This window comes from Oreochromis niloticus, linkage group LG14, assembly GCF_001858045.2.
Source record: "Oreochromis niloticus isolate F11D_XX linkage group LG14, O_niloticus_UMD_NMBU, whole genome shotgun sequence".
Classification (NCBI taxonomy): Eukaryota; Metazoa; Chordata; class Actinopteri; order Cichliformes; family Cichlidae; genus Oreochromis; species Oreochromis niloticus.
The window spans coordinates 11,146,857-11,168,839 of record NC_031979.2 but is presented as its reverse complement, the minus strand read 5'-3'; the positions used below and the strand labels follow the sequence as shown (position 1 = coordinate 11,168,839).

The window sequence follows — 21,983 nt, the reverse complement described above, 5'->3', positions numbered from 1 at the left end:
GCAGGGTCCCGCCTCACATCTCAGATCCTGACTCCGGTCCTTCCTGACAAGGCGAATATTTTTGTGCTGAAGGCAGACCGGAGGAACTGTGTCCGCACCCTGGAGGTCAACGGCCTCACCGTCAACAGAGTCATATCTGCTGTGTATCGCACAGAAGACTGTGACACTGAGATGACAAACATCTGGAGGGTCACTGACTACAGCTCAGAGGGCAGCGTCATCATGTCAGTGCTCTGCCGCTTCCGGAGGAAGTTTGCACAGCGTGCAAAAAGAAAGGCGACAGAGGAGAAAAGCAGCAGCAGGAGCCCCGCTCCACCAAGGAAGCGCTTCAGACTCTAATCAAGATCGAAGCCTTTCCTGGAGAACTTATTTTCTCCAAACCTTTGTACATATGTATATAGTTCTTTGTTATTGTTGAGATACACAGGTCAGTGTTTTCAGTGCCTCTTGCACTTTTCTTTATTTCTTGTTGCTGGCCTGTGTTTTTGATATTACTGTGAGGATTACAAAATGACTTTATTATATAATCTATGAAAATGAACTAAGGATCCATGAAGACAGTGGCAAGGATAAATTATTCTCTGCTGCATCTCACACATCAGCAAGAACCAACACAGTGGTAAGTAGTAAGTAATGTTCAAGGTTGTCTCTAAAATGATGTCCCAAAATGTTAGAAAACGTCTTGAGGTTTTAATTTTTATTGTTGCTTTTCTGCCTTTTGTTTTTAAGAATCTGATGAAAAGGAGAAACAAAAAGAGACACACCACAAACGAGTTTCCCTGACTAACATGGTAAATATATTCATCATGTAATGACATTTCCTCAGAGTAACCAGGAGTGTTTGTCTTGTTCTAAAGTGATTCACTCTTCTCTCGTGTTATTTGGTCTTTGTCTTTGCAAAGAGAGGAGCAGTAACTGCATATGGAGGAAGAAACAGGAGCATCCACAGACAGCCTGAGAGTTTTTGGGGGCACCGTGAACAGCAGTCACCTCAGAGCAAGAGAGTCCTGGTGGCTGTCTGGGTTCTCTCCAGGAGCTCTGGCTTCATCCCACAGTCCAGAGAAATGATGTAAGTGCTTGAAATTAGGCATAGGTGTGAATGTGAGTGTGAATGGTAGTTTGTTTCTCAGTTTGAGCCCTCTCTGTGTCAGATGGCAACCTGTCCAGGGTGTACCCCCGCCTCTGGCCCTATAACAACTCCAATTGAACCATTTACAATGCAACAGAAATGTTCTCACATTCTAGCACGTGAAAAATGTTAAGACTTTTATAAACATTGAGTTCTGCTGTGGGTCTCTTATTGCCTGTGTGTAGAAATAGCATATGATGATATAAAGCCATGTCTTGACATTGAAATCTTTAATTTGCCTGATTATGTTATGATTAACATAGATGACTGTTCTGCTTTCTCGTAGCTGAGCTGGTGAGTCCAGTCAGTGTGTGTCAGATAGTCGTCAACAAACTTGAGGAACCGTCCTTTAAACAGCAGCCATTTGGACTCTATGAACAATCTGCTCCTCTCCCTTTACCATGATCTGGTTACGGGGTGCAAGGATTTTCCTCCAATCGCAGTCAGGGGATAGTTTCACTCAGAGGAGCTGACGACACCTTTTAGACCTGTGCTGCAGAGTCGGAGGGAAAACACCACTCCATATCCTCTTACTGACTCACCAGCTGGAATGATGGTGCTGCCTCCAGGGTCCCGCCTCACATCTCAGATCCTGACTCCGGTCCTTCCTGACAAGGCAAATATTTTTGTGCTGAAGGCAGACCGGAGGAACTGTGTCCGCACCCTGGAGGTCAACGGCCTCACCAACAACAGAGTCATATCTGCTGTGTATCGCACAGAAGACTGTGACACTGAGATGACAAACATCTGGAGGGTCACTGACTACAGCTCAGAGGGCAACGTCATCATGTCAGTGCTCTGCCGCTTCCCGAGGAAGTTTGCACAGCGTGCAAAAAGAAAGGCGACAGAGGAGAAAAGCAGCAGCAGGAGCCCCGCTCCACCAAGGAAGCGCTTCAGACTCTAATCAAGATCGAAGCCTTTCCTGGAGAACTTATTTTCTCCAAACCTTTGTACATATGTATATAGTTCTTTGTTATTGTTGAGATACACAGGTCAGTGTTTTCAGTGCCTCTTGCACTTTTCTTTATTTCTTGTTGCTGGCCTGTGTTTTTGATATTACTATGAGGATTACAAAATGACTTTATTATATAATCTATGAAAATGAACTAAGGATCCATGAAGACAGTGGCAAGGATAAATTATTCTCTGCTGCATCTCACACATCAGCAAGAACCAACACAGTGGTAAGTAGTAAGTAATGTTCAAGGTTGTCTCTAAAATGATGTCCCAAAATGTTAGAAAACTTCTTGAGGTTTTAACTTTTATTGTTGCTTTTCTGCCTTTTGTTTTTAAGAATCTGATGAAAAGGAGAAACAAAAAGAGACACACCACAAACGAGTTTCCCTGACTAACATGGTAAATATATTCATCATGTAATGACATTTCCTCAGAGTAACCAGGAGTGTTTGTCTTGTTCTAAAGTGATTCACTCTTCTCTCGTGTTATTTGGTCTTTGTCTTTGCAAAGAGAGGAGCAGTAACTGCATATGGAGGAAGAAACAGAAGCATCCAAAGACAGCCTGAGAGTTTTTGGGGGCACCGTGAACAGCAGTCACCTCAGAGCAAGAGAGTCCTGGTGGCTGTCTGGGCTCTCTCCAGGAGCTCTGGCTTCATCCCACAGTCCAGAGAAATGATGTAAGTGCTTGAAATTAGGCATAGGTGTGAATGTGAGTGTGAATGGTAGTTTGTTTCTCTGTTTGAGCCCTCTCTGTGTCAGATGGCAACCTGTCCAGGGTGTACCCCCGCCTCTGGCCCTATAACAACTCCAACTGAACCATTTACAATGCAACAGAAATGTTCTCACATTCTAGCACGTGAAAAATGTTAAGACTTTTATAAACATTGAGTTCTGCTGTGGGTCTCTTATTGCCTGTGTGTAGAAATAGCATATGATGATATAAAGCCATGTCTTGACATTGAAATCTTTAATTTGTCTGATTATGTTATGATTAACATAGATGACTGTTCTGCTTTCTCGTAGCTGAGCTGGTGAGTCCAGTCAGTGTGTGTCAGATAGTCGTCAACAAACTTGAGGAACCGTCCTTTAAACAGCAGCCATTTGGACTCTATGAACAATCTGCTCCTCTCCCTTTACCATGACCTGGTTACGGGGTGCAAGGATTTTCCTCCAATCGCAGTCAGGGAACAGTTTCACTCAGAGCAGCTGACGACACCTTTTAAACCCCGTGCTGCAGAGTCAGAGGGAGAACACCACTCCATCTCCTTCTACAGACTCACCAGCTGGTATGATGGTGCTGCCTGCAGGGTCCCGCTTACATTCTCAGATCCTGACTCCAGTACTTCCAGAGAAGGTGGATATTTATGTGCTGAAGGCAGCCCGGAGGAACTGTGTCTGCACCCTGGATGTCAACAGCCTTATTGTCAACAAAGTCATATCTGCTGTGTATTACACAAAAAAAACTGAGATGACAAACAGCTGGAGAATCACGGACTCCGGACGGACAAAGGACTGGACAGGCAGGGTTTCACTTGAGACACATGAAACACGTTATGGATCCGCATATTTCGGGGCAACTTGAGACGGACAGAAACCGGGTTAACCAGAGTCTATAACAAACGGACCAATGAAGGTGGGAGATAGTTTTTTAGACTCAGCCCAGAGCGGAACAAATCGGGTTGACAGCCAGACCTTTTGTCCCGGGGCGTAGGTGGGTGCGGGGGTCTGGTGACGGTCCGCCAGGCGCTTATTGCGATCAGCTGTGCGAAGAAGGGCGGCCCGGGCGGCTCTCCAGGTGCGTCGACACCTCCGTAGGTGCTGCTGGACAGAGGGGACAAAGTGCTCACCTTCGACGGCCGGAAAGAGAGGTGGTTGGTAACCCAGAGAAGCTTCGAAGGGGGACACCCCAGTGGCTGAGGAGGTAAGACTATTATGAGCGTACTCAATCCACGGGAGTTGCTCACTCCAAGTTGTCTGATTGGTGGATGCCAAGCACTGGAGGGCCGCCTCGAGTTCCTGATTGGCTCGTTCTGTCTGGCCGTTAGTCTGAGGATGAAAACCAGAGGAGAGACTGACCTGCGCTCCGAGGGCGTTACAGAATTCTTTCCAGACCCGTGATGTGAACTGCGGCCCCCTATCAGAGATGATGTCCGTGGGGATTCCGTGGAGGCGGAAGACATGGTTTGTCAGGAGCCGAGCTGTTTCTAGAGCAGTGGGGAGCTTGGGAAGGGCAACAAAGTGAGCAGCTTTCGAAAAACGATCAATGATTGTAAGGATGACTGAGTTACCTGATGAGGACGGGAGGCCCGTGATGAAGTCCATGGCGATGTGTGACCACGGGCGGCCAGGGGTCGGTAGGGGTTGGAGAAGGTCGGAGGATGGCTGGTTGACGCTCTTGTTTTGAGCGCATGTAGGACAGGCAGCAATGTATTCTCGGACGTCCTCAGGCAAAGATGGCCACCAGGCAAAGCGTTGGAGGAAGGTAACGGTGCGGTGGACCCCAGGGTGGCAGGTGAACTTGGCCGTGTGAGCCCAATGCAAAACTCGTGATCTGACTGAAGAGGGAACAAAGAGTAGGCCCGGGGGACCCGTACCAGGGTCTGGTTCAGTTCGTTGAGCCTCTCGAATAGCTGACTCGATCTCCCAGGTTAGGGCCCCGACTACACACGTGGAAGGAAAAATGGGGACGTCCTGGGCAGCGTCTTCAGGGGCGACAAACTGGCGTGAGAGAGCATCGGGTTTGACATTACGGGAGCCGGGTCTGTAGGTGATTGTGAATTGAAATCTGGTGAAAAACAGGGCCTACCTAGCTTGCCTGGCGTTGAGTCGTTTTGCGGACCGAATGTATTCCAAGATTTTGTGGTCCGTCCAAACCACAAACGGTTGGGCAGCTCCCTCCAACCAGTGACGCCACTCTTCAAGGGCCAGCTTGATGGCCAATAGCTCTCGGTTCCCCACGTCATAATTCCTTTCTGCAGGAGAGAGACGGCGAGAGAAGTAAGCACAAGGGTGAAGCTTACCGCCTTGTCGCTGGGAGAGCACCGCCCCAACTCCTGCGTCCGAGGCATCCACCTCCACGACGAAGGGTTGACTGAGGCCGGGTTGGGTGAGGATGGGTGCAGAAGCAAAGCGTTCCTTCAGGCACGAGAAAGCCTGGCGAGCCAGTTCATCCCAGCGGAAGGGGACCTTAGGTGAGGTGAGACGAGTCACGGGTAGAGCGAGCTGGCTATAGTTGCGGATGAAACGGCGATAAAAGTTAGCGAAACCCAAGAAACTCTGAAGCTGTTTGCGATGGGAAGGAGTGGGCCAGTTCAACACAGCCTGAACTTTGGCAGGATCCGCTCTCAGGTCACCTTGCTCAATGACATAGCCCAGAAACGAGATTGTGTGAGTATGAAACTCACATTTTTCCACCTTCACAAAGAGACGGTTCTCCAGGAGGCGTTGGAGAACCTGCTTGACATGGCGTTCGTGTTCAGAGACAGAATGAGAGAAAATGAGAATGTCATCCAGATAAACGAAGACGAAGTGGTTGATGAAGTCCCGGAGTACGTCGTTTACCAGGGCCTGTAAAACAGCTGGGGCATTGGTGAGACCAAACGGCATGACAAGGTATTCAAAATGACCAAGGTGAGTGTTGAAGGCTGTTTTCCATTCATCCCCCTCCCTTATTCTTACCAGATGGTAGGCGTTGCGCAGGTCCAGTTTAGTGAAGATGGTGGCCCCCTGGAGGAGCTCGAAGGCAGAACTTAAAAGAGGGAGTGGATACTTATTCTTCACTGAGATGTTGTTAAGGCCCCGATAATCAATACAAGGTCGTAAACTCTTGTCTTTCTTGGTGACGAAGAAGAAGCCGGCGGCCACAGGAGAGGTCGAAGGGCGAATGAGACCCGCGGCGAGTGATTCATTGATGTGTCTTTCCATGCTTTCGCGTTCGGGCTGAGACAGACTGTATAGGCGGCTGGTAGGGAGAGGTGCGCCAGGAAGAAGATCAATGCCGCAGTCATACGGCCGATGCGGAGGAAGCGAACGTGCCCTATCTTTGCAAAACACTTGTTTGAGATCATGGTAGACGGGTGGCACGGACGAGAGGTCCGGCGGCTCGGAGAGAGAAGACTTGGTTAGCGGTTCAGAAAAGGGGGTGGCAGCTTTAAGACAGGACATGTGACAAGCCTCCCCCCACCCCACAATGCTCTCTTTTATCCAATCGATAACAGGATTATGGTGACGCAACCAAGGGTAACCCAGAACTAGTGGTGTGAGCGGAGCTTGGAACACATATAGTTGTATGGTCTCGGAATGATTACCTGAGAGAGTCAGTAAAACGGGCTCAGTGATATGAGTGATGTTAGGAAGCCGCTGGCCACTGAGGGCGGTGACCTGGAGTGACCGTGGCAAAGGCTCGGTGTTAAGATGTAATCGTCGGGCCAGCGAAGCGTCAATAAAGTTCTGTTCCGCCCCTGAATCGATCAGAGCCTTAAGAGCGTGGTCCTGAAGCTGCACCGTTAATTTAGCTGCTAGCATGAGCCGTGGAGGAGACTGTGAAACAGAGACCTCGCCCACCCGTATTCCCCTCTCTACTGGCGGGCACGGCCTTTTGGCAGTGACGGACGAACATTGGCGATATGACCCTTACGGCCGCAATAAAAACACTCACCGGCCCTCCACCGACGGTGCCGTTCCTCGGGTGAAAGGCAAGAGCGACCCAGTTGCATAGGTTGCTCACCCTCCTCCATGTTGTGCAACTCTGAATCTCTTCCGCCACTCGTGGCGCTTCCGCCCGATGCTGCCTCGCTGCGGCCCAGAGACCTCTGGGAAACGTAGTCCTCAGTTCTGCGGCACGCACGTAAATGCTCGTCCACCTTCACACACAACGTTATCACATCAGACAAAGTTTTAGGTAACTCTCTCATCACTAGTTTGCCCTTTAACTCCTCACACACATTATTCAACAAGGTGCTTATCAATGCAGGCTGCCCCCACCCGGTCTCTTCGGCCAGCGGCCAGAACTCAATGGAGTATTCCGCCATACTTCGTCTTCCCTGCTTAAGATTTAATAAACGGTGAGCTGCTGCGTCAGCGCCAGTACCCCTTTCAAACACACATTTGAATTTAGCAAGAAAATCCTGGTACGAGATGCTGGCGTCCGTTCTCAAAACAGCTTGAGCCCAGTTTAAAGCCGGTCTGCGTAACAGCTGGACAAAAAAGGCAATCTTAGCGTCATCGGTTTCATATGTCCTCCGTAACTGTCTAAACTGCATGGTTATTTGGGTCAGAAAACCAGCACACTTGTGAAACTCACCCGCGAAGGGTTCAGGTGTTGGCAAAGCTCGCTCCGGGGGCTCCAAGGGAGTGGGATGAGGCGAAGCCAAAGATCCGGGTGCCGAAGGCTCAGAAGCCGGTAACTGTGAGGAGACAGAGGGAGGAGAGGCTGCTGGGCTTACCAGGGGTATGCGCTGAGCAAAAGCCTGCGTTAGAGTGGCCAACTGCTGATTGAGGAGCTGCAGCATTTGCTCGTGGCGTTCCAAAACCTCCTCGGCCGTGGGGGCGCGCTGCTGGGCGGCAGAGTCCGCTGAGTCCATATTCTGGCTGGATCGTTATGTTACGGTTCAGTGTAGGGGACTCAAACGCAGGACTCCTGAATCTGCTGAACACAAGGGTTTATTTACAGAGGTCACCAATGTGTATATACAGAGAGTGCGGGGTAGTGCTATGTACAGAAATGTGAGGGACGGGCTCCAGGGAAATCCAAGGGGGGGAACACTCGTTCTCCAACTCTCCACATTCACAACGGCTGTCCTCTTCTTTCACACTTGACGCACAGATTCACACGAGAGGGGGGGTCCAGGGGGTCTGTAGACAGGAGACAGGGGTGAGACCGATATTCACAGAAAACACTTGACTTATCTTGCTCTGAAGTTCGACTTTCACTAACGCGTGGCAGACAACGATCCAGCAACGACCAGCAGTCCTCTCCTGGCTTAAATGCCGTTCCCCTTGTTGGACGTCAGGTGTGACGATCTCCGTGGGCGCGGGCCGAGGGCGTGAACCCGCAATGAGTTCCGCCCCGGCGACAGAGAGGAGGAGGAGAGAGAGAGAGCACGAGAGAGAGAGAGAGAAAGACAGGAGGGGTCGCTCAGCATCTCGCCGATCCCCCAGGCCGTGACACATCAACAAGAACCAACACAGTGGTAAGTAATAAGTAATGTTCAAGGTTGTCTCTAAAATGATGTCCCAAAATGTTAGAAAATGTCTTGAGGTTTTAACTTTTATTGTTGCTTTTCTGCCTTTTGTTTTTAAGAATCTGATGAAAAGGAGAAACAAAAAGAGACACACCACAAACGAGTTTCCCTGACTAACATGGTAAATATATTCATCATGTAATGACATTTCCTCAGAGCAACCAGGAGTGTTTGTTTTGTTCTAAAGTGATTCACTCTTCTCTCGTGTTATTTGGTCTTTGTCTTTGCAAAGAGAGGAGCAGTAACTGCATATGGAGGAAGAAACAGGAGCATCCAAAGACAACTGAGAGTCTTCAGTGCACCGTGAACAGCAGTCACCTCAGAGCAACAGAGTCCTCGTGGCTGTCTGGGTTCTCTCCAGGAGCTTGGAGATAAGATACCATAACTTAAAAAAATGTTTAGAATAAGTGTGAGCCTTTTACAACTTTACTTACATCCTTCAAATGTAAGAGCTGCTGGCACGTCTGGTGAGGGTTTGCCCACACCTAATCTAAACCGAGCTTTAGTCCCTCTCGTACTTTGTTGAGTATTGGCTTTAGCTGCACCAGTGCCTGCAATGTGAGGTCATTAATAGACAGGGAGGAAATAATAGTTGAATTAATTCTGAATGAAGACGTCATGCCATTACAGTCATGAATACATAGACTTTATGATTGCTTTTTTTCTTGTCAACATGTATTGTTCCCAAATAACCACGGGCCACAACTGGATCAGATAGTTCCATCATTTCTCTTCATCTGCATTTTCGATCTGAAAGCAGAAACAACAATAACGAGGAGAAATGGAATTTTTATATTTAAGAACGAGGACTGTGTGGAGGAGAGCCGAGTCAGGTGACAGGTTGTTCACCTGATCAACAAGCTGGAGTCAGAACCTGTGATTTATCCTCCCTGACTATTGAGTTATGTTTTATGCTGATGTTATTTTTCTTGTTTTGAGCCAAACCAGATTTCTCTATAGGAACTCTGTGTTAAAGGGTCAATGCACCAAATTATGTTTTGATAAGAGTTCATTTCTCATGCAAGGAAAGACACAAACTTCTCAGAGGGATTAGTAGTGGGCACAAGTTAAATGAGCTCAAATCACTACGTTGGCTTTATCAGCCCTGCACAGAACAGATCGGTCTCAGACTTTTAGATTCTCTTAAATAAGTAGAATCTGAAACTGAAGGTTTTAGATTAAATCTGATTCCTAAATCAAGAAGTAAAGCTTAAAGAATAACCTAAGTTTGTAATTTGGAACAAAGTTGTGTTAACTAAAACTATCTTGAACTAAGGAAGGTTAAGTGTGACCTTCTTAGCTGCAAACCTAGAACTGGTCTAGTAGCTTTTATATCTGTCTTACTGTGACATAAGTGCTGCAAAAGGGGTTTATTTCTCTCTCTCTATCTCTCAGTCCCTCTCTCTAATTTTACCGTATTTTCTCTATATATGATGTAGGTTTGGATTTTCCCTGCTAAATTGTGATGGTCTGGCAGTCTCCATCGGTCGACCTGCCTGTATGTATGTTTTTCTGTGTGTTTTGTTTTGGCTCCCCTCCCAGTCCCCTGCTTCCTCCTTTAAGTGTGTGTGTGTATGTGTGTGTGTATTCCAGCGTGCCAGTTTATGGGCGTCATCAGGCCGGAAGGTGTTTCCCGTGTTGAAGCCGCCACACCTGTCTTCCATCTAGATTGGCCACTACTTAACTGAGCTTCAGTCAACGCTGGATCGTTGAGTTACCGAGTAAGTGAAGTCTCAGCTCTGAGTGGAAATAGTCTGTGCGTGTGTTTCTGTGAGTTCACCAATCTGATCTCTGTACCTTGTCTTGTTAGGAACTTGGAGAGGAGTGTGTCAGAGGAGCGAAGTATTTGTAAATGTCGAGTGTTGGAGTTGTTTGCCTGTCACACCTGGACCACGAGCACAGTCTTGCAGGATGGGAAAGTCCTGCATTGGGGCCTCGTTCTCACCACGCACCTTAACATTGTCTGAGCCTGAGCCTTTTCAACTTTCTGTTTTGCCAACTGACCCGCTACATACAGTCTGTGCCAAAAACCATTAACGTAATCTATCAAGTTCACTGGTGGTTCACCTGATAACCACTTATCGCACAGCACTGTCAAGGGTCCCTGAACTTTGTGGCCAAAGACCAAATCATTTGGGCTAAACCCAGTACTCTCCTGGCACACTTCTCACGCTGCCAACAGAAGCCACGGCAAACCTTCCTCCCAGTCACTCTTCATTTCTGTGCAACAGGCACGTAACAAGGACTTCAGCATTTGATGGAAGCGCTCTAAAGCACCTTGGCTCTGTGGATGATAAGGAGAGGCTTTGTTATGTGTGATGTTCAACAGCTTGAGAACTTGTGGAAATAGATTTGACGAAAAGTTTGATCCCTGGTCACTCTGAATAATCTTCGGTATGCCAAATAATAAACACTTTGATTGAGAAACTGCATTTTGTGTTTACTAAGAATCGTTTTGGAAATGTAATTAATGATCAAATGGTATCAACAACAACAATAATAGTAATAATAATGGTCCTAAGACTGATAATGATTACTATTAGTATTAAAAGTTTCACTTTCTCCACTTCACCATGAAGTAAACTTGTTTATTTGCAAAGAGAAATAGAGGCATGACAGTATATGGATGATTCAGATTCAGAAGGTGAGGACCAATTCAAACTTTTTATATTTTGTGTTTATTGGTTCTTGGAACATTCAGAGAATACTCTGATCACATTATTGAAGTTTACAGACACAGTTACAGTACATCTGTATGTGCACAGCTGTGGTCCAGTGTAGTTATGTGGAGCCTCAGCAAAGACGAATATTGTCAGAAACGTCAGTGTTATTGTTTCACTGTATTTTAAAAAAAATGTATATAATATAACTGAAAATGAATAGGAAACCTATAACAGATGATTCAACACATTAACCTTAATAAGCAATCGTACTGGCAATGATTGCTCGCACTAAGTCAGTCATCCATCAAGAATGCAGTGTTTATTTAAGGTTTTGTTTCTTTTATTACACTCTTAGCTGACATGCGGTTTTCGAACATTACCTTTAAACTGTTTAATATAGCGGTGATGCCATCCACTCACCTTTTATCTTTAATCGTTTTTGAGATGTTGGTGAAAAAAGTGTTCATGACAGTGCAGATTTCTGGCATTTTGTGTAAATTTAAGCACGTAAGAATTGGATTATTTCTAATAAAAACAGAATGTGAAACTGAGGTTAGACTTGTGTTTGTAAATGAACCAAATCATGTTGTGTAGTTTTCTGGATTTTATACTTATTGGATTAAATACTTATTTATTATACAGGCTATACAGTAGATAAAATAAAAATTCACATTTTATGTAACTGTGAAAAGATTTTGTTTATTATTCAAATATGCTTTGCTTGTGATTGTGTAAACTCTGAATGACGATTCACCCTGATAAACATGAAGCCTTGCCTATGCTTATCAAATGCCTGTGAAGACAAGTTCCTGTGTAAAGAAGAACGGAAAGTGCCACTTAAGCAGACGTTTAGTATAGTACGGACAGAATGTTTAGTAAGATATGCATTTGTCTGTTAAGCAATCTATATTCTGAGAACTGGCGGAGACTGCCTCCGCCCTGTTGTGCCTATATAACCTGCAATAAAGAAGTGTACTGGTGTGACTCTCATTAGAGACGTTCACCCCATGTACATGTGATTGATTATATTGTCTCACTGTGTCTCTGTTTTACTTTGGCAGCCTTCTATTTGGGAGATTTCCTCCAACAGTAACTGAAATGTTTAATTATGTCGGTTAAAGAAAATAAGAACCCCTAACTCTAATCCATCTACTTTTATACACTGTAAAAAAAAAAATTGTAGAATTTACGGTGAATTACTGGCAGCTGTGGTTGCCAGAATTTCACCGTGAAAAATAAATTGTAAATGTAGAACACAAAACGGTATACTATTTTGGTAACCTTAAATTTCACAGTAAATAATAATATTTTTTTACAGTAAATAACTGTAAATTGTAAAATTGTTTATGGGTAATTCATGTGAAAACAACAGACATTCCGTTAACCTGATTACAGTCTTACTTTGTTAAATATAATGAAACTGTATAAAATAATACGGTATGATATTAAAAATTTTATTATTACGGTAAATTACTGGCAGCTGTGGTTACCAGAATTTCACCGTAAAAAATAGATTTTAAATATAGAACACAAAACGGTATACAATTCTTGTAACCATAAAATTCACAGTAAATAACTATTAATTAAAAAAATTAATTGTGAAATTGTTCATGGTTGATTCAAGTGGAAACAACAGAAATTCTATTAACCTGATTACAGTCTTGCATTGTTAAATACAGTGGAACTGTATAAAATAATATGGCCTAATATTAAAAAGTTCAATATTATGGTAAATTACTGGCAGCTGTGGTTGCCAGAATTTCACCGTGAAAAATATAGTGATAATGCAGAATACATAACGGTATACTTCATTGATCAATGTAAAATTCACAATATAGAACCATAAACCTGTTAATGGTAATTCATGTGAAAACAGCAGAAATTCCGTTAACCTGATTACAGATTTGTATTGTTAAATACAGTGAAACTGTATAAAATAACTATAAAAAAGTTCAATATTACGGCAAATTACTGGCAGCTGTGGTTGCCAGAATTTCACCGTGGAAAATATAGCAATAATGCAGAATACATAACGGTATACTTTGTTGACAAATGTAAAATTCACAATGAACTGCTGCTTTTTTCACAATAATTACCATTGAAATAAATGTTAAAATCTATTGAAAAAGCACAGAACAGCTGTATAATACAATCCTTTTTTTAATTCAAAAGTTCAGATTTACATTAAATTATGTGCAGCTGTTGCAGCCAGAACACTGCCTAAAAAATTAAGGTCCAACAAATGAGGTAATAAACATAAGACTACTGATTGGCATAACCTGTACTTTCACTTTTTGTTATATTAATAATACATTAATAAAGACCAATAGAAATGATGAGTACATTAAACTGTTAATATTAAATAATCAAATCAACGACTACAAATGCATTAACCTAACCTAACTAATATTAAACTTAATAGCACCAAAAACAAAAAAGTACTTAATAAACAGTCAAATAAAATTCATAACACTTGATACTTGCGGTGGTGTCTGACAATGTTTCTTTTTATCCAGACTTGATAGTAGAGGGCTTTCAACATGGAAACCAGTCTCTGATGTTCTGGCGTTCTTTCCTTGCACCCTGAAAGCAAATACAAAGCACAATAAAGCAAACTGGCCATTTAAAAAAAATAAACGTGTACATTCAATCAAGCAAATTTACAGTCTCACATTTAATACAGCTGACACTATTCATTGCATAATGATTATACAATGACTATGATGCATTGCAATGTGAACATAAAGATACCTCATTAGGTTGGTACTGGATGCAGTGAGGTAAACATCCACTCCAACTACAGCATGAGTACTGACCGCCTGTCAGCTCTCTGGGATGGGAGAGGAGCCCACAGAAGCTCCACTGCTTGGAGAGAAGATTAGAGATGAAGTAGAAGTAGAAGAATGATAGATGCTTCATGTCAGACACTCCAAGTCTCCAATAACACCAGAAAAAGTCACTAATTGTAGTGACAAAGTCACTAATTCATGCTGCTCTTTCCCACACAACTCTGCCTTTCAACTGCTGGCGGACACCATATGCCAAGAAAGGGCCTGTCTGCTGTCAGAAAAACCAGACCTGCTCAGTTTTCTGAAGAAAAAGTGCTAGGACTCATGTGTACCACAATGCACATAAATTTCTACTCTTTTTTTTTTAACCTCTTATTTATTGCTCAGATTAATAAATTTGTTCATAACAGTGTCAAAAACCGAAATTGATAATTACAAAAATTACAAAAAAATTGACCTTGTCCGTGAATAATATACATTCAACAAAATTAAACATTGACCTATTTCAAGTTTACTGAACCTAAAATGTAAGAATTGTTGTCAATGCTTCAAGATCCATTAATTTCTCCAAATATTCAGTATGTTAGTTGTGTTTTAAACTTTAAGGGAAAAATGTCCACAAATTTAAACATCTGAAACCACGTATGTAATTGATGCAAATCAGAATAAAATTAAAAGACTGTTCTTATAAAAACACAGAACTGATTTCAGAAACGAACAGGAGAAAAACCTTTAAAACCAGTGGCTAACTGCTACATTAGAATAAAGATGTCACACAGCCAGTGATGTGAGAGCTGAGACTTAACAACATTGCACAAGTCCATTTTTAACATTTGGGTTCACAGACAGTTGCTTCTTGTTCTTCTTTGTTTCCACCTTTGTGCCCTTTTCTGGATTGATGTTGAAACAGCATCTGTTTAAGCACAAATTCAACTATCAGTCTCTTCATAAACAATGTGCTACTCATAAGTATGTTTTTTTGTGTGTTTGTGTTTTTTTACCTCTGAAGAAACTTGAGTGTTGAGCAAAGGTCCACAGGATAGTGAATATTGAGGCAGTAGTAACTTCCAAACATCAAGCAGATGGCAGAAATGAAGGTGGGAATGTTGTCATTTACAACTTTACGGTCTACAGCAAGCATGAATCGGGTTGAAGAATAGCAAGAAGATCCTGCAAAGAACATAAATGAAAGAAATACTTAACTCTTCATCAGTCATTATTTTACAAAAAAAAAAGATAAACATTTTTTTCTCAATTAAAGTAGTTTAAAACTGTAAATCACTAAAACAAATCCAAATAGCTTTACTTAAAAGTAAAGAATAAGAAGTCAGATAACTGAATATCAACTTACCGCACACAATGATACATGGAATTACTGGCAGGCTTTCCATTTGAATCTCGTGTCCCAGACATGTTTGTTCAACATGATGGAATAGATTCTCCTCTCTCTCATCAAAATAGGACAGGACAAGAAGGACCATGTCCTTAACATCCTCTGAGCAGCCTTGCAACTGTCCTCTAAGTATTTGTAGTTTTGTGACAGCCTGCAAAACCCTTTTGCTTTTATCAGCACAAGTGTTTCGCATGAAGTCGAGCAGTCGTTTTCCCTTTTTCTCCAGACTGTTAAGGAAAGTCTCCTTCAGTGAAACCCCACTGAGCTCGTAGAAATGGACTGCCATTCCAACCTCCTGGAACAAGAAAGGCCATTCCTCCAACAGGGTTTGCAGTTCTTCTCCATTGTTTATATCCTTGCGTTGAGAGTAGTAAGTACACTTCATGAGATTTTCCACCTCATCTAGGCTGACATTGGTCTCACGATGAAGCCTCTTCATTTTTTATTTTTTCTCCTTCTGACTTTCTGTTGTCTCAGTCACTGGCATGAATTTCATGTCCCACTTGATGCAACCATATGTGTCCTGAACAGCAGCCTTTTTTTCAGCTGGGACTTCATCTGTTAAAGAATCATCTGAACACTCCTTGCGCTTCTTTATCCTGGGTGTTGAAGACCGCTTAACATTTTCTATTCTTGCTTGCAACTGCTTAACCAGTGAGTGATACCCTGATCCCACCACATCGCCTTCTATGACATCTTGCAGTGACTGTGGATACTTGGCAATCAGTTTTTTGGCTACTTCAGTTGAAGCTTGCTTACTCGGACATGCGCTTACTTTCATCATTTCAGAAGCAACAATACGGATCATTTCTCTTCTCAACTTTGGCGCTGGCCTCTTCCCTCTCTCCAAACACTGCAGCAAAGCTTCTGGAAACTTATCCCATGGAATCTGGAAGCTGTCAACCCAGTCTAAAACAGCAAGGACTTGGCCAGGTGAAGGTGAGAGAGAGACTGAGGACCTTGTTGGTGAGGTAGAAGAGGATAATGATGACTGGATGTGAATTTCAGTACTTTGTGCTGTGAAACAAACAAAAATAAATAAATGGGCAAAATGTATGATTGAAAGATACACAATAAAGGTAATTGAAATCTACTTACAGTTTTTTTTCCACGCAGCCACCAGTTTTCTTGCTTGAATCGGTCTAAGAACGGACATCAAATCACTCTCCTGGACGAAGTCAAAATCTTCAGTGGTTTCTACACCCAATGACTGCAGTGTCTCCACAACAATACCAAGAACTGAAGGTGCAAGGTCGGGCAAAACCTTTGTAATGGCATTACTTATGCTGCTTTGGTCCATATCACCCATTTCTGTATATGAGAAAGTAAAAAAAGCAATGAAAATATCAAAATATCAGGCTATGGAAGCAATCAGTCTGACACCACACTATGTTTCAACGGTATTACTTGGCATCCATTCTTCATGTATGATGTCAATGGATAGAAATCAGCTAAGGCGTTGATGTTCAGACACAACATCTTTTCAGTGTCTTTCCTAACAGAGTACAGATGACACTTAGGAAGGAACTCTGTTATGTGGACTGATACTAGGAAATGAGCAGTGTCATCTTTTATTAAAATGAGCACTACCTCATCAAACTCCAGTGAGTCAGTGTTGCCTGTGACAAGGAAATGTCCTTTCTTGTATGTTTTTCCCTTATACACCATTTCACCTGTGACCTTTGTGTTCTTCTCTGTAAATCCAAATGGTCTGACAGCATCTTGAATAGCTTTACTATATAGTGCTGGGTAAAACGGAGTGCCACCTTTAACTTGCAAGGCAGTCTGGCACATTGATCCTGCTGAAAGATACGCTTGCAATAACTGATGCCATTCAGAAAGTAGAGCTTTCCTTGACTCCAAATATTCTTGAATAAGAATATCAAGATATGCAACCTGAGATACAGAAATTTTCTGAGCACAAACCAAGTCCACAATATCTTTCAGTTGAAGGAGCAACTGCCACACATCATCTGTTTCATCTTCCACTCTGTCACCAATTAGGAGAGGCAACAGCCTTAAAAAGTTCCAGTTTTGTATTGCCTGTCCTGAGAGTTTAGCTGTTTGAGGACTAACCTCACATGGCTTTGAAGAGGCATCAGTGTCTGAGTATTTAAACTGTTTAATGCGCCGATTCAGAACAGAGTAAGTGAACCATAGTTTTTTCTTCACGAAATATTTAAGAAACAGCGCAACATCATATGACAAAATGCCCTCAAAAATGTCATGTCCTAAACAAGGTGGCAAACCTGGCTGACAGATGTGAAAATATTTTAAACAGTTGAAAACTGACTCGAACTTTACTCCTTGCACATCTGGCATACCTTCAGTCTTGAGGCGTTCAACAGCAGAGTTGTATGTTTCCTTGGTGCGTTCTGCACCACACTGATTTGGGTCGCCACTCTGAAAATCAGATCGTGTCATTAGACAGTACCTACAGAAATGATGTGTACGATTAAAGTTTTCACAGAAGCCACCAATGCAATGTGAGGCCAAATTATCTCCAGCAATGCAAAACAAGGTTCCTTTGACTACAGTTTTATCTGATGTCACTATGCCATTTTCCTCAAGTTCCTTCAAATCTGTTAGTAATTCAGAGAACACATTTGCATGTCCAAACTCTCTGAAGTCTTTCTCTCGACATAATAACACAAGAAACATGTGGTCTGTGTCAGACCGAACATGAAGTGGCAAATTAGCAACAGACACATAAACAGCTAATACTTTATGTTTTGTCTTTGCAGAGCCTAAAGGATTAACAACTTCAAAGGCGTCTTGATATGGCAGTAGTTTGAGACATGATGGATTTGTGTCAAAAAAATTATTGCTTTTGAATATCCTACCATCACTAATGTCACACAGTACATATGATGAAGAGCCAGCTGACTGCTCACCTGTTACACATTTCTGCCACAAATCAGAGTTTAACAAACATTTCAAAGTCTCTCTTAGAGGTACATAGTATGCAAACTGATCAGTTCTATTCTGGCTTTGTCCTAAAAAAATTTCTTGGGCTCCACATAGTTAAACATTTCTTTGAAGGACTGTACTCTGGAGTATGTTGTCCTCATTGGCCCTTTATGACATGCGGAAAACAGATCGGATCCCTTGACCGCCTCACAGAGCTTGGCAATACCCTCGTCAGACAATGTTGTGTTAGTTTTTAGGAGTGTAGTGAGGTTATCCAATGTATATGACTGACCCAATTCATGTATGTTTTGTATTTCCTCTACAATGGTCTGGATGGTAGAAGCAGGTAGCAGAAACTGTCCTTGCAATTTCAAGTAGAATAAACTTATATTTCTGAGGAAAAGATCTCTAAAATCTTCAGATAATTCAGAATCAACCTCTATTGGGACCGTCTCTGTGCCTGCTTCAGAGATGTCAGGTCCACAATTAAGTAATTCTGCTTCAACAGTGGGACGTGACTGAGGTGCACAATCCTTGTACCAATCACTGATGCCTCCATCTGCAAAGTTTTTATGTTTCCGTGACATGTGGGCGGTAAATGAAGATTTGACTGTGAAAACACTTGTGCACCCTCTTAGTGGACTAGTAACCTCACGTCCTTCCTCAAAATGGTCCTTCAAGTGAGCTATTAGAACTTTCGAGTCTGTAAACTGATGTTCACACAATGCCACTGCGCATTTAAAAGTGCTAAGCGTAATCTTGTCGGTAACAGGAGTGGGAGAAATGTGCTTTCGATAAAAATGCGCCTTGAAAGCCCCATACTTGCAAAATGTCTGCCTGCAGTCGGCTCCAAAACACTTAAATGTGCATCGCGGCTCATTTCGATGAAGTTTGCAATGAAGCACATAACCCTTCAGTGTCCTCACGGACTTGCCACAAAAATCACAACGTGGCATTGTCTTTAGCTGTTTCTCGTCAATTAAACACGTACAAACTCCAAAGCACATACAAATTCCAAACCACGTACAAACTGCAAAGCACGTACAAACTCAAAAACACGTACAAACTCCAAAAAGCACGTACAAACTCCAAAACATCTACAAACACCAAAGAATGTACTAACTCCAAAATACGTACAAACTGCAAAGTACGTGCTTTGGAATTTGTACGTGTTTTAGAGTCTGTACGTGCTTCGGAATTTGTATGTGCTTTGGAGTTTGTACGTGCTTTGCAGTTTGTACGTGCTTCAGAATTTGTACGTGCTTCGGAATTTGTACGTGTTTTGGAGTTTGTACGTACTTTGCAATTTGTACGGGCAGACTGTATGAATTGCAAAAAGGACCCAAAATGCAGACTCCAAGGAACAGGGAGCAAAACGTGAATGTCAACAAAAAGCGTGCCGTTTAATGAGGCTGGTAAAAGGTACAAACAAAAGGCAAGGCAAACTGAAGCAAAATTAACACTGGGAAAGCTAAACAAACAATAAGAAAAACCTAGACAAGAAACTTGGAGGCGAGGCATGGCGAGGCATGGCATGGCAAACATGGCGTGGACAACAGACGACCTGACAATGACACACTGAAAACAGAGGACTTAAATACACAGGAGGTGATTAGGGGAAGTGGAAACACATGTAGGAACAGCTGACTGACATGAGCCTAATGACACGACAAGGGAAGTGAAACTAAATACAATGAACAAAGAACACACGACTCCTTCAAAATAAAACAGGAAACATGAAGCAGACATGACAATACAAACTTGATAACAAAAGACACGCAGCATGAAACACAAAGGTCGAGGGAAACTTAAATACGGGGGAAGAAAACACAAGGGGAATCTAAATAAACAAATGAGCTTAGATAACCTAATGAAGTAGAAATAAACCATAAACATCAAAATAAACTAAAACTCAAAACGCTGGGTCAACAGACCCAGGAACGTGACACTGACCATATTTACTACTAAGATATACTGTTTTATTAACAGCGGCCTCCCATGGACGAACATGATAGAGCCTGCCTGAAACTAGGAGAAAAATTGAAACGGGAGTGGCATTCAGGGAGGGAAACGTGGGTGTACGGGGCGCGGGAGCCAACCCTGATGCTCGGCCTGTGAAATGCAACCCAGGGGTACTCTGGGACCCCCGGGGTCCGGAGCTGCCCCGAAGGGGAGCACGAGGGTTAAATGAGTCAGTCTTTTAAAACTACTTCTGCCTAAAATATTCATATCAAGTTTTAATTATATTTCGTGGGGTTTAACCCTTTAAATTCCAGTATCTTTACATAACCGAACAGGTTTTTTTAACAAAAAAAACCGAAAAAGTTAAATTTTTTTCCATAAAATACATTAAAAAAAAATTTGATTGTTGTTATTATAATTAGGCCTTTAGATGGGTCAAAGATTGGCACCAACATTCATTTTGATCCATCATTGTTCTTTTTGCAGGGGCAATTTAAAAAAAAGAAACCTCACACTCGTGTCCCTAAGGCCTTGAAACGGTCCCGCCCCAAAAAGTGCTATAAAAATGTTACATATCAATATTTTTTCCACTTTAAATCAGTCAGTCTTTTAAAACTACTTCTGCCTAAAATATTCGTATCCAGTTTTAATTTTAATTTTAGTTTTAATTAGCTCATGGTTTAACTATCCGGTCTTTAAGTGATGACGTGATGAATCCTGCTTCCGGGCCCAAATTACTCTACGTTTAATAAAGCTGTTGTGTTTTTAACATGTTTTAATGCTTAATATCTTGTTCTATTTAATCTCAACAAGCCTCTAAAAACAGTCAGTGATCACTGTCTGCCTCCTCGGTTTTTATTGCTGCATTTTAAAACTCAGTCAGTTTTGGGGGGGAATGTCCCCAAACCTTACGATGTAACTACAGCCCAGGCAATGCATTAATGACTAACCCTTATATTGTGGATGGATTATCTCAGTTGTTCTCCTGACAGAAGTTTGGTCCTTTTACAGCATCCTGCCATGTGATTGCACGTGACTTGTCCTTAACCAGGATATCGGGAACCCTCACGTTAACTTTGATTGAGTGGGAAAACAGCGTTCATCCTTCAGCTTCACTATTTAATTCAGTATGCTGAATCTTAGCATTGAATGTCCAGGATATTCTAATCAGTACAATTTAGGCATTCACTCCACCTACAGTATCTACACCTGTGTGGCAAATGTGTGGTAAAGATATAGATAATGAAATGTAATTATTAATAAATGCTATGCCCTAAGTCCCCTTAGCCAATTACGCTAAGTTTAGCTAGTAGAAGTTTGCTAGTGTAGCTGTTGAAATGAATCTGTTCATTTTGATGGTACAGATATAATAGGATTTACATTATTGACATTTTACTACATATACACACCATTATTTGAAAAAAAAAAAAATCCTCAGTTGTGAAATGTAACTCAGTTGTCTCAAATATTATATTTCAGTTAAAATTCAAGGTATATATATTTCTATTTCATATCATTTATAACTTGTGACTATCTAACAGACAATTATTAATACACAATGAACACTGGCTGAAAGCTTTAGTTATATCTAAAGGCAATATCCCCCAAAAAAACTAAAAAGATTTGATCTTTGTACGTTTCACATAAAATGGAAGTCACACTGATGCAGTAAATATTGCTTTATTGGACAGAAAACCGGGCAATATAATTTACTTATGATGTGAAGATATCAGAGCATTAAACAGGCTGATGTTTGGGTAAGAGGCTCTAACAGGAGAGAGATGATGCAGAAACATGACATTCTTAGAAAATACTGACACACTTTATAAATGTACAACTTTGCACAGGTCTTTGAACCTTTTTATTTAAATGAGCTGCATACTTTTCCCATTTAAAACCTTCACAATCCCACTGTGATGAAAATATTTTAACTAAATA

The 21,983-nt window shown here is 42.3% G+C and overlaps 1 protein-coding gene, 1 long non-coding RNA gene and 1 other non-coding gene across 4 annotated transcripts; 2 read left to right on the top strand and 1 right to left on the bottom strand.

The window, feature by feature from the left end:
- Positions 1 to 507: 507 nt before the first annotated feature.
- Positions 508 to 1,553, top strand: LOC109194395 (uncharacterized). The gene is made up of 4 exons (XR_002064484.2): positions 508 to 619; positions 730 to 791; positions 903 to 1,069; positions 1,416 to 1,553. It is a non-coding gene; the product is annotated as an uncharacterized LOC109194395 (long non-coding RNA).
- An 8,283-nt stretch (positions 1,554 to 9,836) lies between these two features.
- On the top strand, positions 9,837 to 10,755 carry LOC100693256 (uncharacterized). Its single transcript, XR_002064482.1, has 2 exons — positions 9,837 to 10,049; positions 10,139 to 10,755. It is a non-coding gene; the product is annotated as an uncharacterized LOC100693256 (transcript).
- A 3,488-nt stretch (positions 10,756 to 14,243) lies between these two features.
- LOC109205019 (uncharacterized) lies at positions 14,244 to 18,556 on the bottom strand. Of its 2 annotated transcripts, none has more exons than XR_003213697.1 (5): positions 17,498 to 18,556; positions 16,272 to 16,484; positions 15,132 to 16,190; positions 14,782 to 14,950; positions 14,244 to 14,693 (listed from the first exon to the last, which is right to left on the bottom strand). XR_003213697.1 is itself a non-coding variant. In XM_025897908.1 (5 exons), exons 3-5 carry the CDS (start codon positions 15,610 to 15,612, stop codon positions 14,582 to 14,584), a joined length of 762 nt encoding a protein of 253 aa, XP_025753693.1. In that variant the 5' UTR covers positions 15,613 to 16,190; positions 16,272 to 16,484; positions 17,498 to 18,038; the 3' UTR covers positions 14,244 to 14,581. The 2 variants fall into 2 exon arrangements, 1 of the variants encoding a protein (XP_025753693.1); XM_025897908.1 differs by having other exon boundaries at positions 17,498 to 18,038.
- Between the last annotated feature and the right edge of the window lie 3,427 nt (positions 18,557 to 21,983).

Coding starts and splice junctions, on each gene's coding strand:
- LOC109205019 (XM_025897908.1), bottom strand. CDS start 15,612: ATGAAGAGGCTTCATCGTGAGACCAATGTCAGCCTAGATGAGGTGGAA. Junction 14,951..15,131: donor TCCATGTATCATTGTGTGCG/GTAAGTTGATAT, acceptor TGTTCTTTGCAG/GATCTTCTTGCTATTCTTCA. Junction 14,694..14,781: donor ACACTCAAGTTTCTTCAGAG/GTAAAAAAACAC, acceptor GTGCTTAAACAG/ATGCTGTTTCAACATCAATC.